The 26,902-nt window shown below is 42.5% G+C and overlaps 1 protein-coding gene across 4 annotated transcripts; it reads left to right on the forward strand.

The window, feature by feature from the left end:
* Window positions 1-239: 239 nt before the first annotated feature.
* LOC106603541 (uncharacterized) lies at window positions 240-17,828 on the forward strand. Of its 4 annotated transcripts, none has more exons than XM_014197370.3 (11): window positions 240-542; window positions 7,317-7,437; window positions 8,067-8,177; window positions 8,402-8,450; window positions 8,709-10,519; window positions 10,757-10,790; window positions 10,924-12,728; window positions 12,876-12,924; window positions 13,184-14,994; window positions 15,223-15,259; window positions 15,404-17,828. In XM_014197370.3, exons 1-11 carry the CDS (start codon window positions 442-444, stop codon window positions 17,167-17,169), a joined length of 7,695 nt encoding a protein of 2,564 aa, XP_014052845.3. In that variant the 5' UTR covers window positions 240-441; the 3' UTR covers window positions 17,170-17,828. The 4 variants fall into 4 exon arrangements, with proteins under 4 accessions (XP_014052845.3, XP_014052847.3, XP_014052848.3 ...); XM_014197372.3 differs by having other exon boundaries at window positions 8,712-10,519; XM_014197373.3 differs by having other exon boundaries at window positions 8,402-8,438.
* The last annotated feature ends 9,074 nt before the right edge of the window (window positions 17,829-26,902 follow it).

Raw genomic sequence — 26,902 nt, forward strand, 5'->3', positions numbered from 1 at the left:
TGTATGCACAATTTACTTTGGGGGCATATATTTGACCTTGGAACATGTTTTAAAACACACATTTAATGCAATTGTCACTTAAATATGAACAAATAATAATCATTATTAATGTTAAGATTATTATTTTTCATTCAACTTAATAAAAACATTTTAATTACATTTTTCTGCTACGTAGGGAACTTTGATTTTGAACGTTTTCGAAATTCCGTGACCCGGAAGTACTTTTCTGGTGTGGCTGACAAGACTGATGTTCTTCCTGATTTATGAACACACAGGCAACTTACTACACCACGCAACAAATCAACTTTTCCCTGAATTAAATAATGAACTTAGCTACAAAGTTAATTTCAAGACTTTGTGCTAATATTGAGCTAAAGATTCAAAACGGGTGGATTTCTGATTAATTTCACGATGCACGACTTCTGAACGACCAGTGAGTGCATGGATCCCAAAATGCCCAAGCGCTGTGCCGCACCAAATTGTAATATCTACACAGATAAATCAGACGTCCCCTTTTTCAGATTCCCTTTGGACCCGAAGGGGTAAGTTATGTTAAATAGTTTTCAATCCCTTATTAACTCAAGCTACTTTTACAGTTATCTTTGTATTCCTAATTAGCATTGAAACAGTACGGAGTCAGCTAGCTAGCTAACCTAGCTTGTGCTAGCGTTGATGGTAATAGTTAATGTCAATGATGGAACTAGCCAATTAGCTTGCTAAAAGGCTACATTCTGTTTGAGGAATCGGATGCAGTATTATTTATCTAAGGATCCACGAAAAGTCTGTTTTAGTGAGAGGGTAGTCTCTGTTGAGCCCACAAAGTTATGCAAACTATCTTTAATCTGACAACTTCCTCTTGCAATTGTGTAAATAACACAATTGGCTAGCATACTATCTGGCTTTGATGTAGCTAGCAGGTAATAACAACCTCCCCATGATTATGGTCCAAATATGCTGATGTTGAGACAATGCATTTGAAGTCCATGAGTGTGAGGTTCATGAATATAAATCCCCCGAAAATAGTGATTAGAAATGGAATATTACAGAAGTAAGTTCATGGGGCCAAGGTTGTCATTTTTTTTCTATTCGTTTTTCTATTTGAAATAAAGTTTAGTTTCAGTTTGTTTTCAGAGCTGATTTGCATTTATTTTCAGATGTATAAAAATACGTATTGTTTTTATTATTTCGTTTTAAGTTTTCGTGTTGGGGACAGAAATCTTGTGTGGGACAGCCCCAAGGTTCACCAAAGTATAGACCAGGCCCTTGGATAAAAAAACAACAACAATTCAGTCGGGGTCTCAACTTAGAATAGTAGCAAGTTAGAATATTAGTACACACAAGGTGCAATTTTGAAATTTGGTTGTGTGTCATCTGTTTTATTCTTGTTACGTTCACTGATGGTCACTCAATTAGACCATTTAGCTAACATTTTTGAGATTGGTAAATTAGTCTAGCAGCCAGCTACCGGAACTTTGTAGTCATGGTCGAGATACCGGCCGGGGTTGCCCCCATTTGATTTTATTAGTCAGTCTCACTCAGATATAATATTGAAAACTGCAAACATTTCTCTCCACCCTATAGCACAATGTGTAGTATTGCAGGAAATTAGCTGTAAAACATATTTTTTTTATGTCCCTCCATGCACCCTCTGTGACTTCTATGACGATTTTAACCCACTTAACACAAGCATTTAACCATCATTGTAAAGCCGTAGTTATTTTGTTGATTTGACAGTCATTTCTCAAGATTATTATTTATCTATTGTGATTAGTGATGCGTTTACGTCTGTCCCTCAATTTAAGGTCAACCCTGTTATGTGAACGGAACTCTCATTTTAATATGGTGAAAATATTTTAAAAGGAATAGATTTTTTTAAAGAAACATTGAACATCTAATTGTCAAATCATAGCATAAAAGGTGAGTTCTACTCTTTTTGGCAATTTGATGTTTTGTGGTGGATAACTAACCCTGTTAGTTTTACCCATAGACAGATTAGAAATGTTTTAACAATTCATATTTTTTTGTGAAGCATGCTTTCAATTGCAATTCACTGTTGCACACAAAACACTTCCATTCCCCATCTCAAAAGAGGATTTATGGGTGATTTTAAGATGAAACCTGTTACTTAATTACTTAGTAGGTGCTTAGTATATTTATTTTTAGGAGTTGGGGAAAACCTGTTTTTTATGATGTTGAACATGTTAAGGCATTAAACCGCTAAAGCCTCCATTATACCAAAATTACAGTGCCTTCAGAAAGTATTCATACCCCTTGACTTATTCCACATTTTGTTACAGCCGGAATTCAAAATTGATTTAAATAGATTTTTTTTTCTCTCACCCATCTACACACCATACCCCATAATGACAAAGTGGAAACATGTTTTTATACATTTATGCAAATGTATTAAATGAAATGGACATAAGTATTCACACCCCTGAGTCAATACATGTTACATTCACCTTTGGCTGCAATTACAGTTGAGTCATTCTGGGTACGTCTCTAAGTGCTTTGCACACCTGGATTGTACAATATTTGCACATTATTATTTTCAAAATTCAGCAAGATCATTGCTAGACAACAATTTTCTGTTCTTGACATATATTTTCAAGCTGATTTAAGTCAAAACTGTAACTCGGCCACTCATGAACATTCATTGTATTCTTGTTAAGCAACTCGTGTAGATTTGGTCTTGTGTTTTAGGTTATTGTCCTGCTGAAAAGCGAATTCATCTCCCAGTGGAAAGCACACTGAACCAGGTTTTCCTCTAGGATTTTGCCTGTGTTTAGCTTAATTCGGTTTCGTTTTTATTCTGAAATACTCCCCAATCCTTAGCGATTACAAGCATACATAACATGATGCAGCCACCACTATGCTTGAAAATATGGAGAGTGGTACTCAGTAATGTGTTTAATTGGATTTACCCCAACTATAACACTTTGTATTCAGAACAGTTCATTTCTTTGCCACATATTTTTCATTATTACTTTAGTGCCTTGTTGCAAACAGGATGCATGTTTTTGGAATATTTGTATTCTGTTCAGGCTTTCTTCTTTTCACTTTGTCAATTAGGTTAGTATTGTGGAGTAACTACAATGTTGTTGATCCATCCTCCATTTTCTATCACAGACAAACTCTGTAACTGTATTAAAGTCATCATTGGCTTCATAGTGAAATCCCTGAGCGGTTTCCTTCCTCCCTGGGAACGGATTTAGGAAGGACACCTTTATCTTTGTAGTGACTGGGTATATTCATACACCATCCAAAGTGTAATTAATAACTTCACCATGCTCAAAGGGATATTCAATGTCTTTTTCATTTTTGTTTTACCCATCTACCAATGGGGCCATTGGGAAACCTCCCTGGTCTTTGTGGTTGAACCTGGTAGTCGTTCAGAAATCATGTTAACCACTATTATTGAACACTGTCCATGCATCGTATTATGTGACTTAAGTAAATGTTTACTCCTGAACTTATTTTGGCTTGCCATAACAAAGGGGTTGAATACTTATTGACTCAAGACATTTCAGCTTTTCATTTTTTAATAGTTAGAAAATATATATCTATATAATGCATTTTAAAAATCCATGTTTGACATTATGGGCTATTGTGTAGGCCAGTGACAATCTAAATTGTAATACATTTTAAAATCTGTGTAACACAATACACATTTTAAACAGTAAAGGGGTGTTAATACTTTATGAAGGCATTGTATATCTAAATCCAAACTGGTTTTCCAGCAGGCTACTAAGAGAGGCACATCCAATGTTCAAAATGTAGCCTTTTTCTGTTCTACAGATTAAAGCCAACAATTTCTGGTGGATTGATAATGAATCCCTGTTTTAATTGAAGCCATACAGAGTTGGTTACAATTACAGTTTCATCCTCCAGACAGAACAAATATTACATCAAATAATATGGCTGAACTACAATGTACTGATAGAGGGGGAAAACTATAAGGAAGGTATCATGTTTATGAATGGCATTGTAAATAAGGATGGTAAAATTGTCACACAAGCAAGGTGTAAGGAGGTGTGTACAATACAAAAGTATAACCAACTCACTGCAGCTCTGCCACAAAAATGGACAAGACAATTGCTCAAGAGAAAGGAATTCATTGTTTTGTCTAGCTCCAATGAAAACCTTGCATGGCCTAAAATGACTGGTATAAATTGTAAAATGTATCAGTTTCACTTAAAATTGAGATGTTTGACAACTATGCAGCATTCAATTCCAGATTGTTGGGAACAGATTTTTTTAAAGTCCCAATTCCATGCAAATAGTCTGGGTAGCCATTTGATTAGCTGTTCAGGAGACTTATGGCTTGGGGTTGGAAAATGTTAAGAAGCCTTTTGGACCTTGTGAGCGCTCCGTTACCGCTTGCCGTGCGGTATCAAAGAGAATAGTCTGTGGCTGGGGTCTTTAACCATTTTTAGGGCCTTCCTCTGACACCGCCTGGTATCGAGGTCCTGGATGGCAGGAACCTTGGCCCCAGTGATGTACTGGGCCGTACACACTACCCTCTCTAGTGCCTTGCGGTCGGAGGGCGAGCAGTTGACATACAAGGCAGTGATGAAACCAGTCAGGATACTCTCAATGGTGGAGCTGTTGAGCTTTTTGAGGATCTGAGGACCCATGCCAAATCTTTTCAGTCTCCTGAGGGGGAATAGGCTTTGTCGTGCCCTCTTTACAACTGTCTTGGTGTGTTTGAACCATGATAGGTTGTTGGTGATGTGGACAACAAGGAACTTGAAGCTCTCAACCTGCTCCACTGGAGCCCGTCAGTGAGAATGGGGGTGTGCTTGGTCCTCCTTTTCCTGTAGTCCACAATCATCTCATTTTGTCTTGATCACATTGAGGGAGTTGTTGTTATCCTGGCACCACACGGCCAGGTCTCTTACCTCCAAATAGGCTGTCTCATCGTTGTCGCTGATCAGGCCTACCACGGTTGTGTCATTGCCAAACTTAATGATGGTGTTGGAGTCATGCCTGGCCATGCAGTCATGGGTGAAGAGGGAGTACAGGAGGGGACTAGGCACGCACCCCTGAGGGGCCCTGTGTTGATGATCAGTGTGGCAGATGTGGCAAAAGTCCAGGATCCAGTTGCAGAAGGAGGTGTTTAGTCCCAGGGTCCTTAGCTTAGTGATGAGCTTTGAGGACACTATGCTGTTGAACGCTGAGCTGTAGTCAATGAACAGCATTCTCACGTAGGTGTTCCTTTTGTCCAGGTGGGAAAGGCCAGTGTGGCGTGCAATAGAGATTGCATAATCTGTGGATCTGTTTGGGTGGTATGGAAATTGGAGTGGGTCTAGGGTTTCTGGGGTAGTAGTGTTGTTGTGAGCCATGACCAGCCTTTCAAAGCACTTCATGTCTACAGATGTGAGTGCTATGGGTCGGTATTCATTTAGGCAGGTTACCTTAGTCCCTGTGCCCAAGAACACTATGGTGGTCTGCTTGAAACATGTTGGTATTACAGACACAGCCAGGAACATGTTGAAAAATGTCAGTGAGGACACTTGCCAGTTGGTTAGTGCATTCTCAGAGTACAAGTTCTGGTAATCCGTCTGGCCCTGTGGTCTTGTGAATGTTGACCTGTTTAAACGTCTTAATCACATCAGCTACGGAGAGCGTGATCACAGTCATCCGGAACAGGTGATGCTCTTATGCATGCTTCAGTGTTGCTTGCCTCGAAGGGAGCATAGAAGTAATTTAGCTAATTTGGTCTGCTCGTGTCACTGGGAAGCTCACGGTTGTGCCTCCCTTTGTAGTCTGTAATAGTTTGCAAGCCCTACCACATCCGTTGAGTGTCGGAGCCTGTGTAGCTTTGCCTGTTTGATTGTTCGTCGGAGGTCATAACGGGATCTCTTATAAACGTCCGGGTTAGAGTCCTGCTCCTTGAAAGCGGCAGCTCTACCCTTTAGCTTAGTGAGGATGTTGCCTGTAAGCCATGGCTTTTGGTTGGGGTATGTACGTACGGTCACTGGGGACGACATCATCAATGCATTTATTGATGAAGCCAGTAACTGTGGTGTATTCCTCAATGCCATCGGAAGAATCCTGGAACATGTTCCAGTCTGTGCTAGCAAAATAGTCCTGTAGCTTAGCAGCTGTTTCATCTGACCACTTTATTAACTGAGTCACTGGTTCTTCCTACTTTAGTTTTTGCTTGTGAGCACGAATCAGGAGGATAGTTATGGTCAGATTTGCCAAATGGAGTGCGAGGGAGAGCTTTGTACACGTCTCTGTGTGTGGAGTAAAGTTGGTCTAGTTTTTTTCCTCTGGTTGCACATTTAACATGCTGGTAGAAATTAGGTAAAACGGATTTGTTTCCCTGCATTAAAGTCCCCGGCCACTAGGCCTCTGGATGAGCGTTTTTCTGTTTGCCTATGACCTTATACAGCTCATTGTGTGGTCTTAGTGCCAGCATCGGTTTGTGATGGTGAATAGACAGCTACGAAAAAATATAGATAAACTCTCTTGGTAAATAGTGTGGTCTACAGCTTATCATGAGATACTCTACCTCAGGCGAGCAAAACCTCGAGACTTGCTTAATATTAGATTTCGTGAACCAGCTGTTGTTTACAAATATACACAAGCAACTGCGCAGGTCCTAATCCAGGCATTTATCATATCCCGTTTGGACTACAGCAATTGTCTGTTGTCTGGGCTCCCTGCTTGTGCCATCAAACCTGTGCAATTTATCCAGAATGCAATGCAAATAGATTTCTGATTTGAATAACATTACTACACATATCAAGCTAGCAAACAGTACGCTTTAACTTGCAATGAGAACATCTTCTGGATAAGAGTGTCTGACGTTTCAGATTTACATTTTAGTAATTTAGCAGACTACATTACAAGAACAAATCAGTCTGGGGTCAGATGTTAACAGAATGTGTAATTTAGCCCGTTAAACACAAACTGTCTCTAGAGAGAATTAGGCAGGTCTGATGCTGATTAAAGAAAGGAAAAGTGGTGTGTATTTCCAGTAGTTGGCTCCACCGTTACATGGCAAAAAAAGTAATTAACTACTGAAAACACTAATTAGATTAGAATATTTGATTTTGGTTTGGGGGGGGGGTGGTGGTAGCATCTAACAATTGGATTGAATTCTTTCTTGGGCACTGCTCGGTGATGCCTTTTTAATCACAATGTTCTACTGATTACGGATATACCTTCCATTTTCGCTAAACAGGTACATGGTTTGCTAGTGATATGCAGATTTACCTCGTTCATCAAGGTGTATAACATGGGCTAGGGGCAGGCCTATCCATATTGCAGTTCTGAAATTTTATCCTGTTAATTCTTCCTTTCAGATGTAAACAATGGTTGAATAATTGTCATCGAACTGACTTGGAGCCAAAAACCCCTGAGGAGTTGCACAATTCCTTCAGAATATGTGCAAATCATTTTGAGCCTTCCTTGATCTGTTGTGATGTAAGTATCTACTGAAGAAACCATTTATATTTACAAAAAGCATTCCTTTTATACTTTCATTCAGTTGTTTTGTTGTTCAGTAATAGTGGGGACTTGAGTTAGACTATCTATTCAGGAGCTGCCTCATCTATGCATTAGCCAATAGACCCAATGAGCGGGTTTGGGATGCTGGCTTAAATAGTGTGCAATCCCTTATTAACTGCACTTTTAAAGTTATGTTATTGCTCATTAGCAAGCTAGCTAAGTTGCTCCATTGAAACACCTCCCGAGCTTGCTAGCTAAGCTAGCTTGTGCAATATATCATATTCTTTTGTTAATGGATTTCAGAATAAAAACTCTTGCACACCCCAAATAACGTCTTCTCACGTGCTTAGGATAATAAAAAAACTGTAGTAGAATATGTCTCCCACGTACTGTGTGATGTGAGGTTTAAGTCATGTAGACCTTTGTTGGGACTAGCTTAATCATAATGCACTCGGTTTTTCTGAAGGCCACTAAGTAGGTCGTCATTGAAAATAAGGTTTTATCACTATTAAAAGGTTCTGCTTCTCACTGGAGGTTCTTACTGTCAGGCATGCAACAGTGGCAATAAAGTAGTCATAATAAGGATTTGCTTGTTTCTTTTTCAGAGCAATTTAAGAACATCCTTGAAAGAGGGTGCTATGCCAACCATATTTGATTTTACAAGCCATTTGAACAATCCATCAGGCCGCAACGGGAATAAGAGAATAAGAGAACCTGTAAGTATTCTGTCATGTTTAAACCACACAATGTTGTACCCCATATAGTCATCCTAACCTGATCTCAGTAAGTGTGTATATGTAGTCATCCTAACCTGATCTCAGTAAGTGTGTGTATATATATATATATATATATATATAGTCATCCTAACCTGATCTGTGTATTATCTGATCCTATTGCATTAACTCCAGTCTACAGCTAATTATATATTTTATTCCTTTAGAGTGAGGTGGAGTTTGCAACCTTGAAGAAAGCTAAAGGTGATTGGTTTGGTAAATCAATTTCTTTTTCTCGTTTGTTTTACCATAACAATTTAAGATTCCCATATTTAGCAATCTATTTTCCTACCAAAAATGACATTTAAGTAATTGGTTCATAACTTCATGGCAGTGCATAGTCATGTGGTCTCTATTAGGATAGCTCTCTAAGAAAAGTACACCCTTTTAATAGGATATTTGTAGAAATGTCTCAACATATTTATTCAATTAAAAAAATTCAATCACATGTCCATGTTTTCTCCTTTACTTCAGAAGATGCTCCAACTGAGGTGAAAGATAAGCCAGGAGAGAATAGTGCAACATGTGATCTACAGCAAGAGGACCAAAGGAGCGAGGATGTCTCCAACTCCAAAGCAAAGGAAATCCTTAAAGTCTACTTCAAGGAAACTCTTGCCTTCACTGGATTCAGCATAGGGAATAATGCAAACCCAAACACTGATGAGCCGATGGGAGGCCACAGGGGACAACAGTCTCTCAACCCCATCTGTGTTGAAAGAATTGACCAGAAAGAAGTCCTCCAGTTCAGTGAAAACCTCATGCGGGAGGAGATCCGGAACAGTTTAAGGTTGGCACGTTTTTTCTCCATTCTGCTGCAAGATGTCACAAACATAGAGGGAAAATATCAGATCCCAGTTTTCATCAGGTCCGTCACTGTGGCAGGTTTCCCTCAGAAACACCTCATGGGGTTCCTGCCCTGTGATGCAGATGCTGAGGGTTTGTTTTACATGCTGCTCTCAGAAATACGGAATAAGTGGGGGCTGCGGATGGAGCATTGTCGAGGACTCACCTACCTGACCACAGGCATTCTATGTCAGAAAATGAAAGATCTCACCAGCAGGATTCTGCTGGAGTTTCCTCAGGTAGTGCTAGCACCTAGTGACCCATACGCCTTTAACATGTGGCTCATCCGCTCCATGCCCATGCCTTCCATCCAGAAGGTTGTGAACACCGTGGAGGAGGTCGCCACAATGCTTAGAGGGTCCCCAGATCTTTGGGAAAGACTGGAAGGGAAGATCAAGTCATCTTACGGCCACCTTAAAGGTGAAGTGGACAGGATCACAGAGGCTTGCCAGAACACCTGGGAGTATGGTGTTGATGCCTTCCATACCATGTTGGACATTCTTGAGCCATTCCTCGCCTGCATCAATGAGGTGTGCTCGGCTGCGAACGCAGACACTGCTACTTGTGAGCAGATGGCCAAGCTCAAGCCGATCCTAAAGAACTTCAATTTTCTCATCACCCTGGTTGTTCTGAAGAATACCCTCTGTTGTGTGAGCATCCTCAACCCGAGTCTCAGGGGAGCCATCAGCATCAGCAGCACCTTGCAGTACACAATCTCCAACGCCTTAAAGCTGGTCAACAAACATCTGCAGGAGATAGCAATATTCCACAGGAAGTGGTTTTCTGATGCAGTGGGCAGGGCTAAAAAGCTGGGAGTGGAGGTCGCTAGGTCGGAGGAGAGCTCACCTGATACTGGCGAGGCAGGTGCAACTGAAACCTCTCTAGAGGATTTCTACAGAGAGACTCTGAGCAGGCAGATCTTACAGTACCTTGTTGCGGAGGTGAAGAGGGTGTTTAGCACTGAGATGGTTCGGATTCTGAGATGGCTCTCGTTGGTGCCGTCTTATATGGCTGACCACAATTTCAGTATCCGCAGGGATAAAGTGGCGGATGCGAACTTGAACAACCTTGCTCGGCCCGACACGTTTTACGATGAGCTTGGTTGCTGGGAGGTGAAGTGGAGACATGCTAGCAAGCGGAGGATCCTGCCCACAACAGTGTTTGCAACATTGAAAATCCCAGACATTGCATTTTACCCAAATGTGCAGAGCCTGCTGAGAGTTCTGGGCACCATCCCCTGTGTGAACGCAGAGGCAGATGTGTATGGGCAGTACAACATGGTGCTGGAGCGGTACCAGTCCTACCTGAAAGCCACACCGGAGGATCAGAGACTGTGCAACATGGCATTTGTCTATGTCAATCAAGATGTGCACTTCAATGTTGAAGACATGGTGGAGTCCTATGTGGAGAAGCATCCTGACATATTGCAGTTGTTGCATATGGTAAGTTTATTTTAATATAAAAGTTGTTCATGTGTATTTAATTTAAGTATTTGCCTAGCAATAACACAAACTGAAGATTTCAAATCATTTGAAAAACATAAAATGAACTTACCCTAAGTGGATGTTGAATATTTCTTAACTTTTGTGTTGTTATTTTTACTAATATTTGCATTTGTAGATCTCTGTAACTGAACAAAAGCTTAATTTTGCTAATGCTTTTATTTTCTATGTTCATAGGATGATGAGGTGATGGAGATGCACTCTGCAGCTGGTAAGGAAATAATATTATTAATATATATTATATAGTATTTATTGCACCATAGTGTATATACAAATATTTGCCTTAATACCCATGTTTATTCATTCATCATTCATGGCTCATGCTTTTGACTGCTTTATTTCAGAACCAGTCTCTGAGAATGATGGAAAACACACTCTAAAGGAGAATGTTGATGAAACACAAAAAGAACCACAGGAAATGGCCTTAGAGATGGAGAGAGTGGAGCAACCGAAATGCGTAGCCTCAGAGACTAATAAGGAGGCGCTCAAATCTGCTCTGCAGGCTGCTGTGACAGCTGCATATAACAGCCAGAGCAGACAGCCTGGTGAGGCCTCTGCTGAACAGGATGGCGAGGTTGAAGACACATTGAAATATGTATCGAAGTCTGAGATGAAAGAAGTTCTCAGAGTATGCGAGGATGCGGTCAGAGAAGGAATACTTTTGGAAGTGGGCACTTCCTTTTTCTCTCTGTTCATTGACCGCGTTGTGAAGTTAGGGGAGAAAAAATATCTTCCCCTCTTCCTCAGGTTTGTGGACAGTTTTGATGTCATGCGATTGGAGCTCATGGGTTTTCTGGATGTGGATCTTGACTGCGATGCCATGTCAGAGCGCATATTGGAAATTGTCACCAAAGAGTGGTGTCTCGATTTGTGTTACTGCAGAGGTCAAGCCTACCTAGGATCCGGTGATGTCTCCTACAAGCTGAAAGCCTTTGCCTGCAAAATCCAGGAAAAGTACCCCCTTGCAATATGCACACACAGCTCTTGTTACTCATTTAACACATGGTGGTCAAAGTCCACCCCTGTGCCGTCAGTCAAACGAGCCCTGGATGTTTTTGAAGAGGTGTTGATGTTTTTTGGGAGCACGCCTATCCTTGAGAAACAGCTGGATCATGTCATTGCATTTGGTCTTAGGGAAAGCTATGAAAAGGTTCAAGAATTGCAGGGGAAGTTCTGTACCGTCTGGCAGGAGAAGCACGATTCCTATGAAGTCTTTGTGCAGATGCTGGAGCCCCTTGTTGAATGTTTGGAGAAAATCAAGAGCAACCCACAGAGATGGAAATCTTCACTCTCTCTAAAAGCTGGAGCACTGCTGCGTTTGATAAGGGACTTTGATTTCATTGTTCCCATGGTAGCCCTGAAGAATGCCTCGTCCTTTACCAGGGAGCTGAGTGCAGGACTCCAGAAGGATCATTTTAGCGCAGCATCCCAGCTCTGCCAGATCAGTGGTATAGTGGCTACTCTCAACAGGGTCAAAACAAACATCAAGGTCTTTCACCAGAATTGGTTTGACGAAGCCTGTGCCCTTGCCCAGAGTCTGGTTGTGCAGATAAAAGTGCCTGATAATTCATCTGCGGCCAGGGATGGCATGATCAAGCCAGCTCTGTATTACAAAGATTCACTGAGTGTGCCCCTAGTGGACAACCTCACAAATGCTGTGAAGGATCATTTCTCTGAGGACCACAAAGAGGCCCTAAACTTCTTATCCCTGGTTCCCTGCTCTGTGACTGTGAGTTACATGTTTGAGATCCTGAGGTCAAAGCCTCCACTCTACGCCAGTGATCTGCCTGACTCTGACAACTTCTTCACAGAGTTGTGCTGCTGGAGGGTGAAGTGGAAGACCAAAGTTGCGTCAGTGACCATCCCAGACACCATCTTTCAGACTCTCCGTCTGCCACTCATGCAATACTTTGGGAACATCAACACACTGCTGAGGATCATGTCTGTGTTACCCAGCACGGTACTGGAGAACTGTGGGGAAGCGATGCGCCACAAGATGTTCCAGGAATACCTGAGGAACACCAACTCCAAGGACAGGTCCCCATGTCTGGCCATGCTGCAGGTGGGAACCAACTTCAGCAGAGATCTGGACCGGATGGTGACTAAGTGCTTGAAGGTCACTCCCCAGGCTTTAGAGGGTATCTGCTTGGTAAGTTTTCAAAATACATTTCCATGAAAAAATATATATATTTTTTTTTAATATGTAATGCAGTCTTTCAGAGCATCCTGTACAGAGATGTCCTTTTTAAATAGATTATTTCCTTTTAATAATGTCTATTGAAAAACAAATTCACAGGATAAGGAATCCAAAAGTCTGATGAAGAACTCTGAAGCCAACATGGAAGGTATGTGATGGCAAAGCTTTGTTTCAGTTAATCCCCATGTGATCATTAAGTATTTATTAGCTAATAACTATGTAATAACACTGTTACCATTTAGTATATTTTTGTAATAGGGATGGGCCCAGGTTTTGTCAAGTGAAACACTTGTTCTCATTCACCTTACGATCACATTCATTTTATTCTCAATTATTTTTCCACTTTAATGACATGAACTCTATGGTAGAAGAGTCAATTGACTGATTCACCGTTTTCATATTTTCAGTGGATCATGACAAAGATGGAACAGAGGAGCTTGAGGATCAACAGTCTTCTGACAAGAAAAAAGACAAGGAAATGAAAGCAGTGGATGAGAATGGGCACACTGGCGATAATCGACAGAGTTTAGAAGCAGTGTTCAGACAGGCTGCACGTTTGGGGAAAAATAAGTGCCAGCTTTCCGAACTCTCCAAAGAAGATCAAGACCTTCTCATCCAGGATCTCGGCATGTGCCACTGGTTTGGAAGAGATGGAAAGTTCACGTGTAACGTAGGAGAGGAGGAAATGGTACAGCTTCTTACAAAATCCATCAGGGAAGTCATACTCTCAGAAATACAGGAGTCCCCCTTCTTTTCTCTTATCACAGATAAACCCGTTGTAATTGCTAATAAGAGCTATCTGCCTGTCTTTGTCAGATATGTTGGGCAATGTGCCCCCAAGGTAGATCTCATTGGTTTTTTGCGATTTTTTGAAACCTGTGATGTTGATGTTCAAGCCAAGAATCTCTCTACGACTCTAACTGAAGACTGGGGATTGCCGATGAGTCAGTGTCGTGGACAAGCAATCATGCGCATGGGCTCAGGTTGTCACAGCCTGAAGAAGATGTCTTTGGAGTTCCTTGAGAGCTATCCTCTGTCTGTCATCACACCCAGTGAGTCTTGTGGTCTTGCCTGTTGGCTAGCAGGAAGCGTACACTGCCCACCTGTCACAAAGATGCTGCGAATTGTGGAAGACCTCGTACTGTTTTTTGACCAGTCACCTGGGCTAGAGGCAGAGCTAGCACAGGCCGTGGATGGGTTACTGAATACGCCTCGAGAGGCCTTGGAAGAGATTCCAGAAACCTGTTGCTCCAGGTGGAAGAAGAGGGAGGACTTTTTTGATCTCCTAGTCGACACATTGGAGGGAGTCTTGAGTTGCTTGGATTCAGTTAGTGCCCATGATGCTGGAACTATGTCGCTACATGCACAGGTCCTCGCCACTGCTTTGAGAGATGCAGATTTCGTCGTCACACTTGTCATCCTGAAGAATGCCTGTTCTCCTCTTCGGAACTGCAGCACTGTCTTCCGCTGTGGTAACCCTGCTGACATCATCTGTGAAGTGGAGAAGATAGTACCGATCATAGAGACGCTGAACAAGATGCTGGATAACATAAGCACTGTACATTCACCTTGGTTTGAGGAAGCATTTCAACTAGCATCCAAGGTGGCCCCTCAGCAAGTGTGTTTCCCAGAGAAAGCTAACTCTTATGAGTCTCCAGAGACGTACTACAGGGACAACTTGAGTGTTCCTCTACTGAGCAGCCTCGTTGATGAAATGAAGTACAACTTCTCCGACAGTCACTTAAAAGCCCTGAAGATCTTGTCTCTGCTCCCCACCTGCAATCCACAGCCCATTTCAGAGCCAATCCGCGCAGAGTCAACAGACAAGCTATACAGTCTCTACCTGTCTGACCTCCCTGACCCTGACACAGCAGAGCAGGATATCAGTAACTGGGCCTCTGTCTGGAAAGATAAATATCAAGACCTCTCACCACCAGCTTCTATCTCTGAGATACTGCTTCATGCTGAGTCTCAATGCCATCCCACAGTGACCAGACTGCTTAGACTGGTGGCTGTTCTACCGAGCGTCAGTATGGAGTGGGACCTGATGAAAACCACCCTGAACTCCATGAGGGCTCTGCTGAAGAACACGGTCTGCAAGGGCAGTAAAACAGACACTGTGATGCTTCTTATGCATTACCCAACTGTTCAAAGACTAGGGGAGGTCATTGAGAAGTGCATCGAAGTTGACCCAGAAAGCAGCCCATGTCTTGAGCAGGTACATTAACAGCAATACTCCTTTTATCATTCCAATACTGATGTATTTATGACAGATTTTATAGGTATAGGTATGCATCATTTTTTCCAATATTTTATTCATACATTTTCAGTTACAAACAGACAGATAATAACAGGAAACAATACATCAACACCACTACTCACCCCTTGACAAGACATACATATTAAACATTGTTGTAAATGTACTGATTTCTATTTTATGATTTAGGTGAAGAAACAAATTGAAGGTCTGAAGCTGGAAGGTGGTAAGTGAAAATGTTAAATCATATGAACATTCATGACATACTATTACATGGTTCATGTAGAATATGGTATCATAAAGCAACATGTTTTAGGGGAGTGAAAATGAGGGAAAGGGGGGAGGTGGTTTAACTGTGTGTGCGTTTTAGATTTTAGAGCTTTGGATGTAATCCCTGATGGAAGACATGAGCAGGCAGTTGAGGAACACCAAGCTGGTATGTCAGATCAACTCCCTGCAGGAAAGCTGAAGGCAGAGGATGAGGCAGAGTACTATGTGAAAGTGGAAGATGCTGTGATAAAGGAAGACATTGTGATCACTGAGGACGTTGTGATCGCTGAGGACGTTGTGGGGGCCGGGGGCGGCGGGAAAGTAGAAGTCTGCGTGATAACAGAGGAAGTCATGTTTGCAGAGGACGATGTAAAAGCAGTGGACATTGTGTTAGCCGAGGACGGCGTGAAGCCAGAGGACGGTGTTGTGATAGTAGAGGATGGGGTCATAGGTCAGAAGCAGGCCATGTCTTTCTACGACCCACCTGTGCGTGAGGAAATCCTCAAGGAACTCTGGGACTCACAGTTCTTTACAATAATAACGGAACGGGCAGTTGAGATTGAGGGACAGCTCTACGTCCCCCTGTGCATCAGGTACTTGGACAAACAGGACACTCAGTGCGAGGAGACTGTAGCTTTCATCCCGTTCAGCCAGGAAACTGCTGTCTTGGCTGATGCTATTGAAACAGCCTTATCAGAGAAATTGGGGCTCAACATGGAGTACTGTAGAGGGCAGGCTTTGCTAAGTGTTGGTGAGGTAGGGTCTCAGATGAGGGCTGTTTCTGCTGTAATATCCCAGAAATACCCCCTGGCCATGCGAACAGTCAGCTCTGCTCTGTCTCTGAATGTGTGGCTAGCCAGGTCATCTCCTGCAGTGGCAGCAGCGGACTGTGCAGCGTCTGTAGAAAACATGTTACAATGGCTCACAGAGGACACAGAACGACAGACCAAACTGGAGGACATGATCATTGCCATGTTCCAACATGATGAAGGGAAGGGTAATGAGCATAGGGACAAGCTTATTAAGAACTGGGAGAAAAGTCATGAAATGCATGAGTTGATGGTAGAGCTTCTTGAGGTAGTGATGCTGTGCTTGAATGAGCAGAAAAGTGAGGAGAGTAGCTCAGGGAGTGGCCAAGCACTGCTGTACTTTAATAAAGTCAGAAGTTTTGAGTTCATCTTCTCGGCTGTCGTGCTGAAGAATGTCCTGAGTTTGACCAAAAAGCTGAGCCAATCTCTTCAGGGCAAACCTCTAGATGTGTTGCTAGCTATGAATAGCTTGCCTGACCTGCTAACTTCCCTCAATGAATTGAAGAGCGATATCGACACACATCACAAGGCCTGGTATGAGGAAGCTGTCGCTTTAGCTTCCAAGCTGCAGATAACGCTGTTGCACTCTGGGCTACTAGAACCCCTGAGTCAGTTTTACAAAATGGCGGTGAGTCAGAAAGTGGTAGAACACTCCATTGTTGAGGTCAGTGAGCTCTTCACAGAGAAGGTCCTCAGTACCCTGAGGTGCCTGGAGATTGTGCCTTATGCCATGTCAAAGGTGGAAAACAGCAGTGTAAATGCCCACGTTTTCCGCATGTACAAAGATGACATGCCTGACCTGGCCTCACTCCCCACAGAGATGAAATCTTGGAGAGAGAAGTGGTTGGATCCCATGTCCGGGTATCTTCCAGCCACTGTGCTCGACACTCTGAAGGCATCAGACATTAGGAGCTTTAGTAACATTGAAACCCTCCTAAGGCTCCTTGTCATACTACCATTTTCCCGGAGGGAGAGTACCTTCAGGCAGGGAAAGAGAAGCCTCCAGGTGTTCATACAGCAGGAGACCAGGTCAATTTCAGAACTTCATCCTCTGTAAAAAGTAGGTGTTCCCTCAAGCTCTCATTAGCATAAAGCAGGTTTCTGAATTGGTGTCCTATACTGCTGACCCACTGTATCCTTGAGTAAATATCCAACCTAATTTAGGTCTCAATACAGTTTTTAACTTACTAGAAGACATTTCCCTGCATACATGAATGATCTAAATATTTTGATCATTTTATTTGTTTTCCTGCAAGCGTATATATTTTTTAAGTTGTTTGGATAATTGTACTGCCTAATGGGACCAATGTCTTGCCAAAAATAGCAATGCTCAACTGAGGGTTACCAATGCGTGTGTGTGCCTTTATGCATAACTAACAGTCAACCCAATGAACCATAAGAATTCAGATGTCTGAAAATGACAGTCCCATCAGGCTTTTTGAAAGAATGTTTATTTTTGTCAGCACCAAATAACATTGGACTGAATTTAAGAATCACTTTCATCAATTCACTGTCAATTAATAAGTTGTATCATTCTCTTCCTTGGCACAAATCGAAATGGTTAGTTCTATCATGTAGATGTTTTATGATGATTTCCTAGGTTTCCTGTCTATTTAGGAGAGTTCATTTTCTGTAAAGAATTCTCCAAATACTGTCTCCTTAAGAGTTAAACATTCATATATTTGTCCAAAAAAATAATAAAAAGTTATAAAAAGACCCAACGTTCTTATTGTATATGACTTGTCACATTGCAGTGTTAGGCCTACCATAATGAGTAAATTGATTTGAGTCACAAGATGGTGCTATAAGCCTTAATTATTTTGAGGAAATTCTATTGGCATTTAAATTAGGCTATATTAAGAGTACCCTTGTCTTTATTCATATAGAAAATGTTTGATTATAAAGCATGTTTTAATGAAGTAATTGGATGTTTTTTTTTTGTCAGACTTCAGCTGAATACAGCTGTCCGCTCTGTTAAGGATTGGAGAATGTAAGAATTGCCACACCTTTGATATGGGATCCAAGGCCATATAAACCATGAAGCTTGCTGTGTATCTTACCGGTTTACCATCTTTAATGGGAATATCACAATCTTAGTGTCATGAAGGTGTTATATAGCTACTCATTGAGTGATGGTGTCTACTGCTTAATGGATATTATTAAAGACAAATCAATCAAACATAATGAACAGGTCTTGACAACTACAGCAAAGGGAAATGTCTCTATTCTCACAATTGCTTATTGTACTGTAGGCCTATGCACTTTCATCTTCCAACTGTTTCATCCCAGTGGTCACTTTTATTTCTTCACTTCCTACATGGCATTATTACTCCTGTGTCAATAACATGGTTAATATCTAATGTCTTGAATATGTTGAGTGGTGCTGCCTGGCCTCGTAGCCAAAGGAAGCATACAATACATATTATTATGCACCTCCAAGAAAAACTCTGCAAAAAAAGAAACGTCCCTTTTTCAGGACCCTGTCTTTCAAAGATAATTCGTAAAAATCCAAATAACTTAACAGATCTATATTGTAAATGGTTTAAACACTGTTTCCCATGCTTGTTCAATGAACCATAAACAATTAATTAACATGCACCTGTGGAATGGTTGTTAAGACACTAACAGTTTACAGACGGTAGGCAATTAAGGTCACAGTTATGAAAACTTAGGACACTAAAGAGGCCTTTCTACTGACTCTGAAAAACACCAAAAGAAAGATGCCCAGCATCCCTTCTCATCTGCATGAACTTGCCTTAGGCATGCTGCAAGGAGGCATGAGGACTGCAGATGTGGTCAGGGCAATAAATTGCAATGTCTGTACTGTGAGACGCCTAAAACAGCGCTACAGGGAGACAGGACGGACAGCTGATCGTCCTCGCAGTGGCAGACCACGTGTAACAACACCTGCACAGGATCGGTACATCCGAACATCACACCTGCAGAACAGGTCAGGATGGCAACAACTGCCCGAGTTAAACCAGGAACGCTCTATCCTTCCATCAGTGCTCAGACTGTCCGCAATAGGCTGAGAGGCTGGATTGAGGGCTTGTAGGCCTGTTGTAAGGCAGGTCCTCACCAGACATCACCGGCAACAACGTGGCCTATGGGTACAAACCCACCGTCACTGGACCAGACAGGACTGGCAAAAAGTGCTCTTCACTACGGTTTTGTCTCACCAGGGGTGATGGTCAGATTCGCGTTTATCGTCGAAGGAATGAGCGTTACACCGAGGCCTGTACTCTGGAGCGGGATCGATTTGGAGGTTGAGGGTCCGTCATCGTCTGGGGTGGTGTGTCACAGCATCATTGGACTGAGCTTGTTGTCATTGCAGGCAATCTCAATGCTGTGCGTTACAGGGAAGACATCCTCCTCCCTCATGTGGTACCCTTCCTGCAGGCTCATCCTGACATGCCCTCCAACATGACAATGCCACCAGCCACACTGCTCATTCTGTGCATGATTTCCTGCAAGACAGGAATGTTAGTGTTCTGCCATGGCCAGCGAAGAGCCCGGATCTCAATCCCATTGAGCACGGCTGGGACCTGTTGGATCAGAGGGTGAGGGCTAGGGCCAATCCCCCCAGAAATGTCCGGGAACTTGCAGGTGCCTTGGTGGAAGAGTGGGGTAACATCTCACAGCAAGAACTGGCAAATCTGGTGCTGTCCATGAGGAGGAGATGCACTGCAGTACTTAATGCAGCTGGTGGCCACACCAGATACTGACTGTTACTTTTGATTTTGACCCCCCTATTGTTCAGGGACACATTATTCAATTTCTGTTAGTCACATGTCTGTGGAACTTGTTCACTTTACAGTTGAAGTTGGAATTTTACATTCACTTACAGTGAGGGAAAAAAGCATTTGAGCCCCTGCTGATTTTGTACGTTTGCCCACTGACAAAGAAAGTATCAGTCTATAATTTTAATGGTAGGTTTATTTGAACAGTGAGAGACAGAATAACAACAAAAAAATCCAGAAAAACGCATGTCAGAAATGTTATAAATTGATTTGCATTTTAATGAGGGAAATAAGTATTTGACCCCTCTGCAAAACCTGACTTTGTACTTGGTGGCAAAACCCTTGTTGGCAATCACAGAGGTCAGATGTTTCTTGTAGTTGGCCACCAGGTTTGCACACATCTCAGGAGGGATTTTGTCCCACTCCTCTTTGCAGATCTTCTCCAAGTCATTAAGGTTTCGAGGCTGACGTTTGGCAACTCAAACCTTCAGCTCCCTCCACAGATTTTCTATGGGATTAAGGTCTGGAGACTGGCTAGGCCACTCCAGGACCTTAATGTGCTTCTTCTTGAGCCACTCCTTTGTTGCCTTGGCCGTGTGTTTTGGGTCATTGTCATGCTGGAATACCCATCCACGACCCATTTTCAATGCCCTGGCTGAGGGAAGGAGGTTCTCACCTAAGATTTTACGGTACATGGCCCCGTCCATCATCCCTTTGATGCAGTGAAGTTGTCCTGTCCCCTTAGTAGAAAAACACCCCCAAAGCATAATGTTTCCACCTCCATGTTTGACGGTGGGCATGGTGTCCTTGGGGACATAGGCAGCATTCCTCCTCCTCCAAACACGGCGAGTTGAGTTGATGCCAAAGAGCTCCATTTTGGTCTCATCTGACCACAACACTTTCACCCAGTTGCCCTCTGCCAATGAACATCTGAATGATTCAAACTTCAGACTGGCATGTATATGTGCTTTCTTGAGCAGGGGGACTTTGCGGGCGCTGCAGGTTTTCAGTCCTTCACGGCGTAGTGTGTTACCAATTGTTTTCTTGGTGACTATGGTCCCAGCTGCCTTGAGATCATTGACAAGATCCTCCTGTGTAGTTCTGGGCTGATTCCTCACCGTTCTCATGATCATTGCAACTCCACGAGGTGAGATCTTTTGCATGGAGACCCTGGCCGAGGGAGATTGACAGTTATTTTGTGTTTCTTCCATTTGCGAATAATCGCACCAACTGTTGTCACCTTCTCACCAAGCTGCTTGGCGACGGTCTTGTAGCCCATTCCAGCCTTGTGTAGGTCTACAATCTTGTCCCTGACATCCTTGGAGAGCTCTTTGGTCTTTGCCATGGTGGAGAGTTTGGCATCTGATTGATTGCTTGCTTGTGTGGCCAGGTGTCTTTTATACAGGTAACAAACTGAGATTAGGAGCACTCCCTTTAAGAGTGTGCTCCTAATCTCAGCTCGTTACCTGTATAAAAGACACCTGGGAGCCAGAAATCTTTCTGATTGAGAGGGGGTCAAATACTTATTTCCTTCATTAAAATGCAAATCAATTTATAAAATTTTTGACATGTGTTTTTCTGGATATTTTTGTTATTCTGTCTCTCACTGTTCAAATAAACCTGCCATTAAAATTCTAGACTGATCATTTCTTTGTCAGTGGGCAAACGTACAAAATCAGCAGGGGATCAAATACTTTTTTCCCTCACTGTAACTGCTGTTTAACAGAAAAAAATAAACTAGTGTTTATTCGCGGTGTTGAGCTAGTATTGTAACTGACATGTAACGTTAGCTAATGTTTCATCCCCTGTCGACTGAATAAGCCACGCTAGATACCACAGCCAGGTCAGCTCTAGCCTCTAGTTATCTGTCAGATAGAGATATGAGGTGTCTATTATTACTATCTAATAGCTGTTGTTTGTATGGAAATGTTTTCTAGCCTATGTTTTGTCAGTTTCAAAAGTAAATGAACTTGGCTAGCTTTTGCCAGTTGATGTACCATTAGAGAGAGAGAGCTAACTTTTGGGCAGCTCTAACGTTAGCTATTCTTTTTGTGCCTCAATCAGACTAGACCTGAATCAAACAATGAAACCATGGGCCATTGGATTGAATATTGATATTCTGACATTTTATCAGTGCAATGTGAGTTTTAGTCAGTGTGGCAATGTAACGTTATTGATCTGTCAGTTTCCCTAGCAAATTCCCTACTTTTCACACTGACACAGTAATAAACAGCTCTAACATTAAAATCCTGACTGTCATGGTGCACAGCAGAGGTCTGCGCAGGACCTATTTCTTCATCCTGCTCCCACCTTTGTCTGACTCCAACCCGCTACCGCTACTGCAAGAACTGGTCCCAAACACAACCGCTTTTAGGCGTATGTGACGTAGGTCACTTTCCAGCCGTGGTCCCAGCAATTGTGCGTCCAATAGGCAATATAAAATGCACCAAAATAACTTAATTAACAAATCTGTTCAATTACCACAGTCTCACATGATCCCTATATTTTATTACTGGGCTATATCAGCCAATATGCTAGATTTACTGTACCAGGCAAAAGTTTGGGCACACTTACTCATTCCAGGGTTTTTCTTTATTTTTACTATTTTCTACATTGTAGAATAATAGTGAAGACATCAAAACTATGAAATAACACATATGGAATCATGTAGTAACCAAGAAAGTGTGAAACAAACCACCCTTTGCCTTGATGACTGCTTTGCACACTCTTGGCATTCTCTCAACCAGTTTCATGAGGTAGTCACCTGGAATGCATTTCAATTAACAGGTGCGCCTTGTTAAAAGTTCATTTGTGGAATTTGTTTCCTTCTTAATGTGTTTGAGCCAATCAGTTGTGTTGTTACAAGGTTGGTGTACAGAAGATAGCCCTATTTGGTAAAAGACATAGTCCATATTATGGCAAGAACAGCTCAAATAAGCAAAGAGAAATGACAGTCCATCATTACTTTAAGACATGAAGGTCAGTCAATGTCTTTCATCAAGCGCTATGATGAAACTGGCTCTCATGAGGACCGCCACAGGAAAGGAAGACCCAGAGTTACCTCTGCTGCAGAGGATAAGTTCATTAGATTTAACTGCACCTGTGTTAACTGTGTGAATCAGCCCTCTCCTGTACTCCTTGTTCTCCTACGACTGCATGGCCATGCACGCCTTCAACTCAATCATCTAGTTTGCAGACCCTTGTGGGGCCCCTGTGTTGAGGGTCAGCGAAGGGGAGATGTTGTTTCCTACCTTCACCACCTGGGGGTGGCCCGTCAGAAAGTCCAGGACCCAATTGCACAGGGTGGGGTTGAGACCCAGGGCCTCGAGCTTGATGATGAGCTTGGAGGGTACTATGGTGTTGAATGCTGAGCTGTAGTCAATGAACAGCATTCTTACAGCCATTGTGTTGAACACTGTGCGATGTATAACAGTGAGAATGGCAGAATGGTGAACTTACTAAATGACTGAGAGTTTGACTGTGTAATATTAGGTTGCTTCTTGTGTAAATATTTTCCGTCTCCGTTTGTCCAGATGGGATAGGGCAGTGTGCAGTGTGATGGTGATTGCGTCATCTGTGGACCTGTTGGGGCGGTATGCAAACTGAAGTGGGTCTAGGGTGGCCGGTAAGGTGGAGGGGATATGATCCTTGACTACTCTCTCAAAGCACTTCATGATGACAGAAGTGAGTGCTACAGGGCGGGGGTGCAGTCCTTGTTAGCGAGCCGCGACGGTGGCACCGTATTATCCTCAAAGCGGGCAAAGAAGGTGTTTAGTTAGTCTGGAAGCGTGACGTCAGTGTCCATGATGTGGCTGGATTTCTTTTTGTAGTCCATAATTTCCTGTAGACCCTGCCACATACGTCTCGTGAATTTCGCTTGTTTGATTGCCTCGTGGAGGGAATAGCTATACTGTTTATATTCAGACATATTCCCAGATCTCTTTCCATGGTTAAATGCGGTGGATCGCGCTTTCAGTTTTGCGCGAATGCCGCAATCCATCCACGATTTCTGGTTAGTGTAGGTTTTAATAGTCACAGTGGGTACAACATCTCCAATGCACTTCTTTATAAACACACTCACAATAAATGCAGCCTCAGGATGTATGGTTTCCAGTTTGCATATAGTCCAATGAGGTTCCTTGATGGCCATCTTGGTGTCTGCTTGAGGGGGAATGTACACAGCTGTGACTATAACTGACGAGAATTCACTTGGTAGGTAAAATGGCCGGCACTTGATTGTAAGGAATTCTAGATTGGGTGAGCAGAAGGACTTGAGTTCCTGTATGTTGTTATGATTACACCGTGAGTCGTTAATCATAAAGCATACACCCCCGCCCTTCCTTTTCCCAGAGAGGTGTTTATCTCTGTCGGCGCGATGCATGAAGCCCGGTGTCTGAACCGATTCCGACAACATATCCCGAGAGAGCCATGTTTCCGTGAAACAGAGAATGTTAAAAGGTACCTCCTCTGACGTGGGCATGTTTTCAATACAGACTCATTTTAGTCGTACTGAATTCCATTTAAGGCACCCAGACCTTATGAAAGTTGCCCAGTATACCCTTAATCTTGTAATAAATCAAATCTAGTGATACATAACTTGACATTGTGGGAGGATAACCAACCTTCAATTCATGGCAATGCATTTGTTAGCCGCTATAAATGCTTGGTTACACAGTCTCCAGTATCAACATTTCCAAGAAAACAAAAACAGGGATAAGGGAGAATCTGTAGACATGCTGAGATAAAATAACATAGTCTTTGCCAGAATTAAGCCAGCCTTCACAAGCCCATAACACATGCAAATATGTCCCCTTTTGTGTTTTACACCTCCAGCAGAGGAATGACATTTCTGGGTGCATGTTATTCAGTTTCACTGGCATATAGTATTGCAGTAATTTATGTCTGAGATGATATGAACATGACTGGGCAGTCAAACATATCTGTATCCATTCATCATCATCAATAGCTTCTACCAGGTCTTCCTCACATTTTTGTTTTACATATTTTGTCATTGGGAAAAGCATCTATCAACGCTTGATACAGTTTGGAAATCAACTTTGGAGGTTAGTCAGACTGCCTTGAAGTTGCATCTGGCTTGTCCAGTGTTTGCTACACAGAGAGAATAAAGTGTTGTATTTGCAAAAATTCACCTCACCTCCGCACAGACTGGTCTTCCCTGGCTGCCTGACCCTGCTGAGATCCATGTCACCAACTGAACCTCCTAAAATGAGGCATGACAAATAATTACCTTGGTGTACATTTATACATTATATTATCCAATAATATAGTCAATGGTTCAATAATTGAAATGAACATTATTCCCAGATCCCAGACTGTAGCTTGAAGCTTAAGCTGCTGTCCCATAGCTACTGTAGGTCTACCCATCAATTCAAGATGTAACTTTGTATCATTCACTGATATTGTTAATGTAGGTCTACTGCAAAACTCACCTGAGCTCCATAGACTGGTCTTCCCTGGCTGTCTGACCCTGCTGGGACCCCTGTCACCATCTGTTCTAGCTGAGACATGATGAGCATAGTGTTGTGTACTGACTGCACTAGAGGGCTGCATTCCCTCTAAAGGCCTGCGGAGGTTCCGACAGAGATCATTGCTGCATGGTCTGCATTTTACATCTGCGGCTGTCAGACAGACAATTTTTTTTGTTGTCCCACAGATTATTTTGAAATGGTCCTCTTTCTGCTTTGTATGCGTTAGCCTACCTATTGTTAGCTAGGCTAGGGGTTAGGATTAAGGTCATTGTTAAGTTTAGGAGTTAGGTAAAAGGGTTAAGTTTAGGGGAAGGGTTAGCTAAAATGGTTAAGGTTAGGGTTAAGGGAAGGGTTAGCTAACATGCTAAAAAGTAGTAAGTAGTTGAAAAGTTGCTAATTATCTAAAATGCTGAAGTTGTCGATGATGAGATTCAAACTCGCAACCTTTGGGTTGCTAGACATGGATGTTATGCAATCACCCTAATCAACCATGTTACTTTTGTTTTTGCTTTAAGTAACCATCTGTCTCATGTAACCATACCAAATATGATCCGGATTTCCATTTACTATGTTACATCTAGTCAATGAGACCAGGCTGGAAGTTAGCTCTACTCAGTCCCATAACCTCTTGGTATACCTCTCAACCCCTGTCATGCAGAAATAAAGGTGGACCTCATTTCAGGTCTGTTGTACTCCTCTCTTGATCTCTAATGTTGAATCTTTTTTGGTTGGTTGTTTTTGAGGCCCCTTGCTATTCCAAGCGAGAAATGTCTTCTCCAATCAAAACAAGGAATTGCCATAATTGAACTTCTGCGCTGGTTTCCTGTTGGAAGTCAAGGTTCTGCACTGATGTAAGACCTGTGGCACTAATCATGTCCATACACTGCTAGTATTTAACCTCACTCTGGAGAGGAATGCAGACGGGCTTAACTAGATTTTATTTCAAGGTTCCTTTTGCAGGGAAGAAATGGCAGCCCGACCAGAATTCAGAACCACCGACAAATAGACCATTTGGTTTGAGTTATTGCAATGCAAAGTCTGCCGATCAGACCCGGGAAACACGTTTTTATGCACTTGACAGACATACTGTTGAAATTATATCTCTGTGACATGCATAGGAATACCATTGATGAACCTGTTGCTTCCAAATCTGTGTGCAGTGCTAATATTTCCCAAACCCAAATCTTTCCTAAAGCCAGGGCAGGCATCAGCAATGGGTCACTGATTGCTCTTGTACGGAGGTTGGCCCAGTAAAAATGTGCCCCTTTACCAGCAGAGGGCAAGGAGGATTACCTTGTGATTAGGTTACTGCTTTGGTAACCCCTTTTTCTACTGCTGCTCCACTCAGAATTAAGCGTCACCCATTTATAAAGAGTGCTCCAGTACTCTGATACCACTCCACCTATTCTAAGAAGGAGAATAAGAAACAGATGTATATTTCTGCTGCACAATTAATCTATTGTGCTGCCCAGAGGCCTATGGTCCTGTGGTGGCAGCACTTGCCACTGTTGGCTCCTCCATCTTTCTCTGGGTCAGTGTTCCTGAGAGTTGTTAGCAGAGT

The sequence above is a fragment of the Salmo salar genome, chromosome 04 (assembly GCF_965601325.2).
Source record: "Salmo salar chromosome 04, fSalSal1, whole genome shotgun sequence".
Classification (NCBI taxonomy): Eukaryota; Metazoa; Chordata; class Actinopteri; order Salmoniformes; family Salmonidae; genus Salmo; species Salmo salar.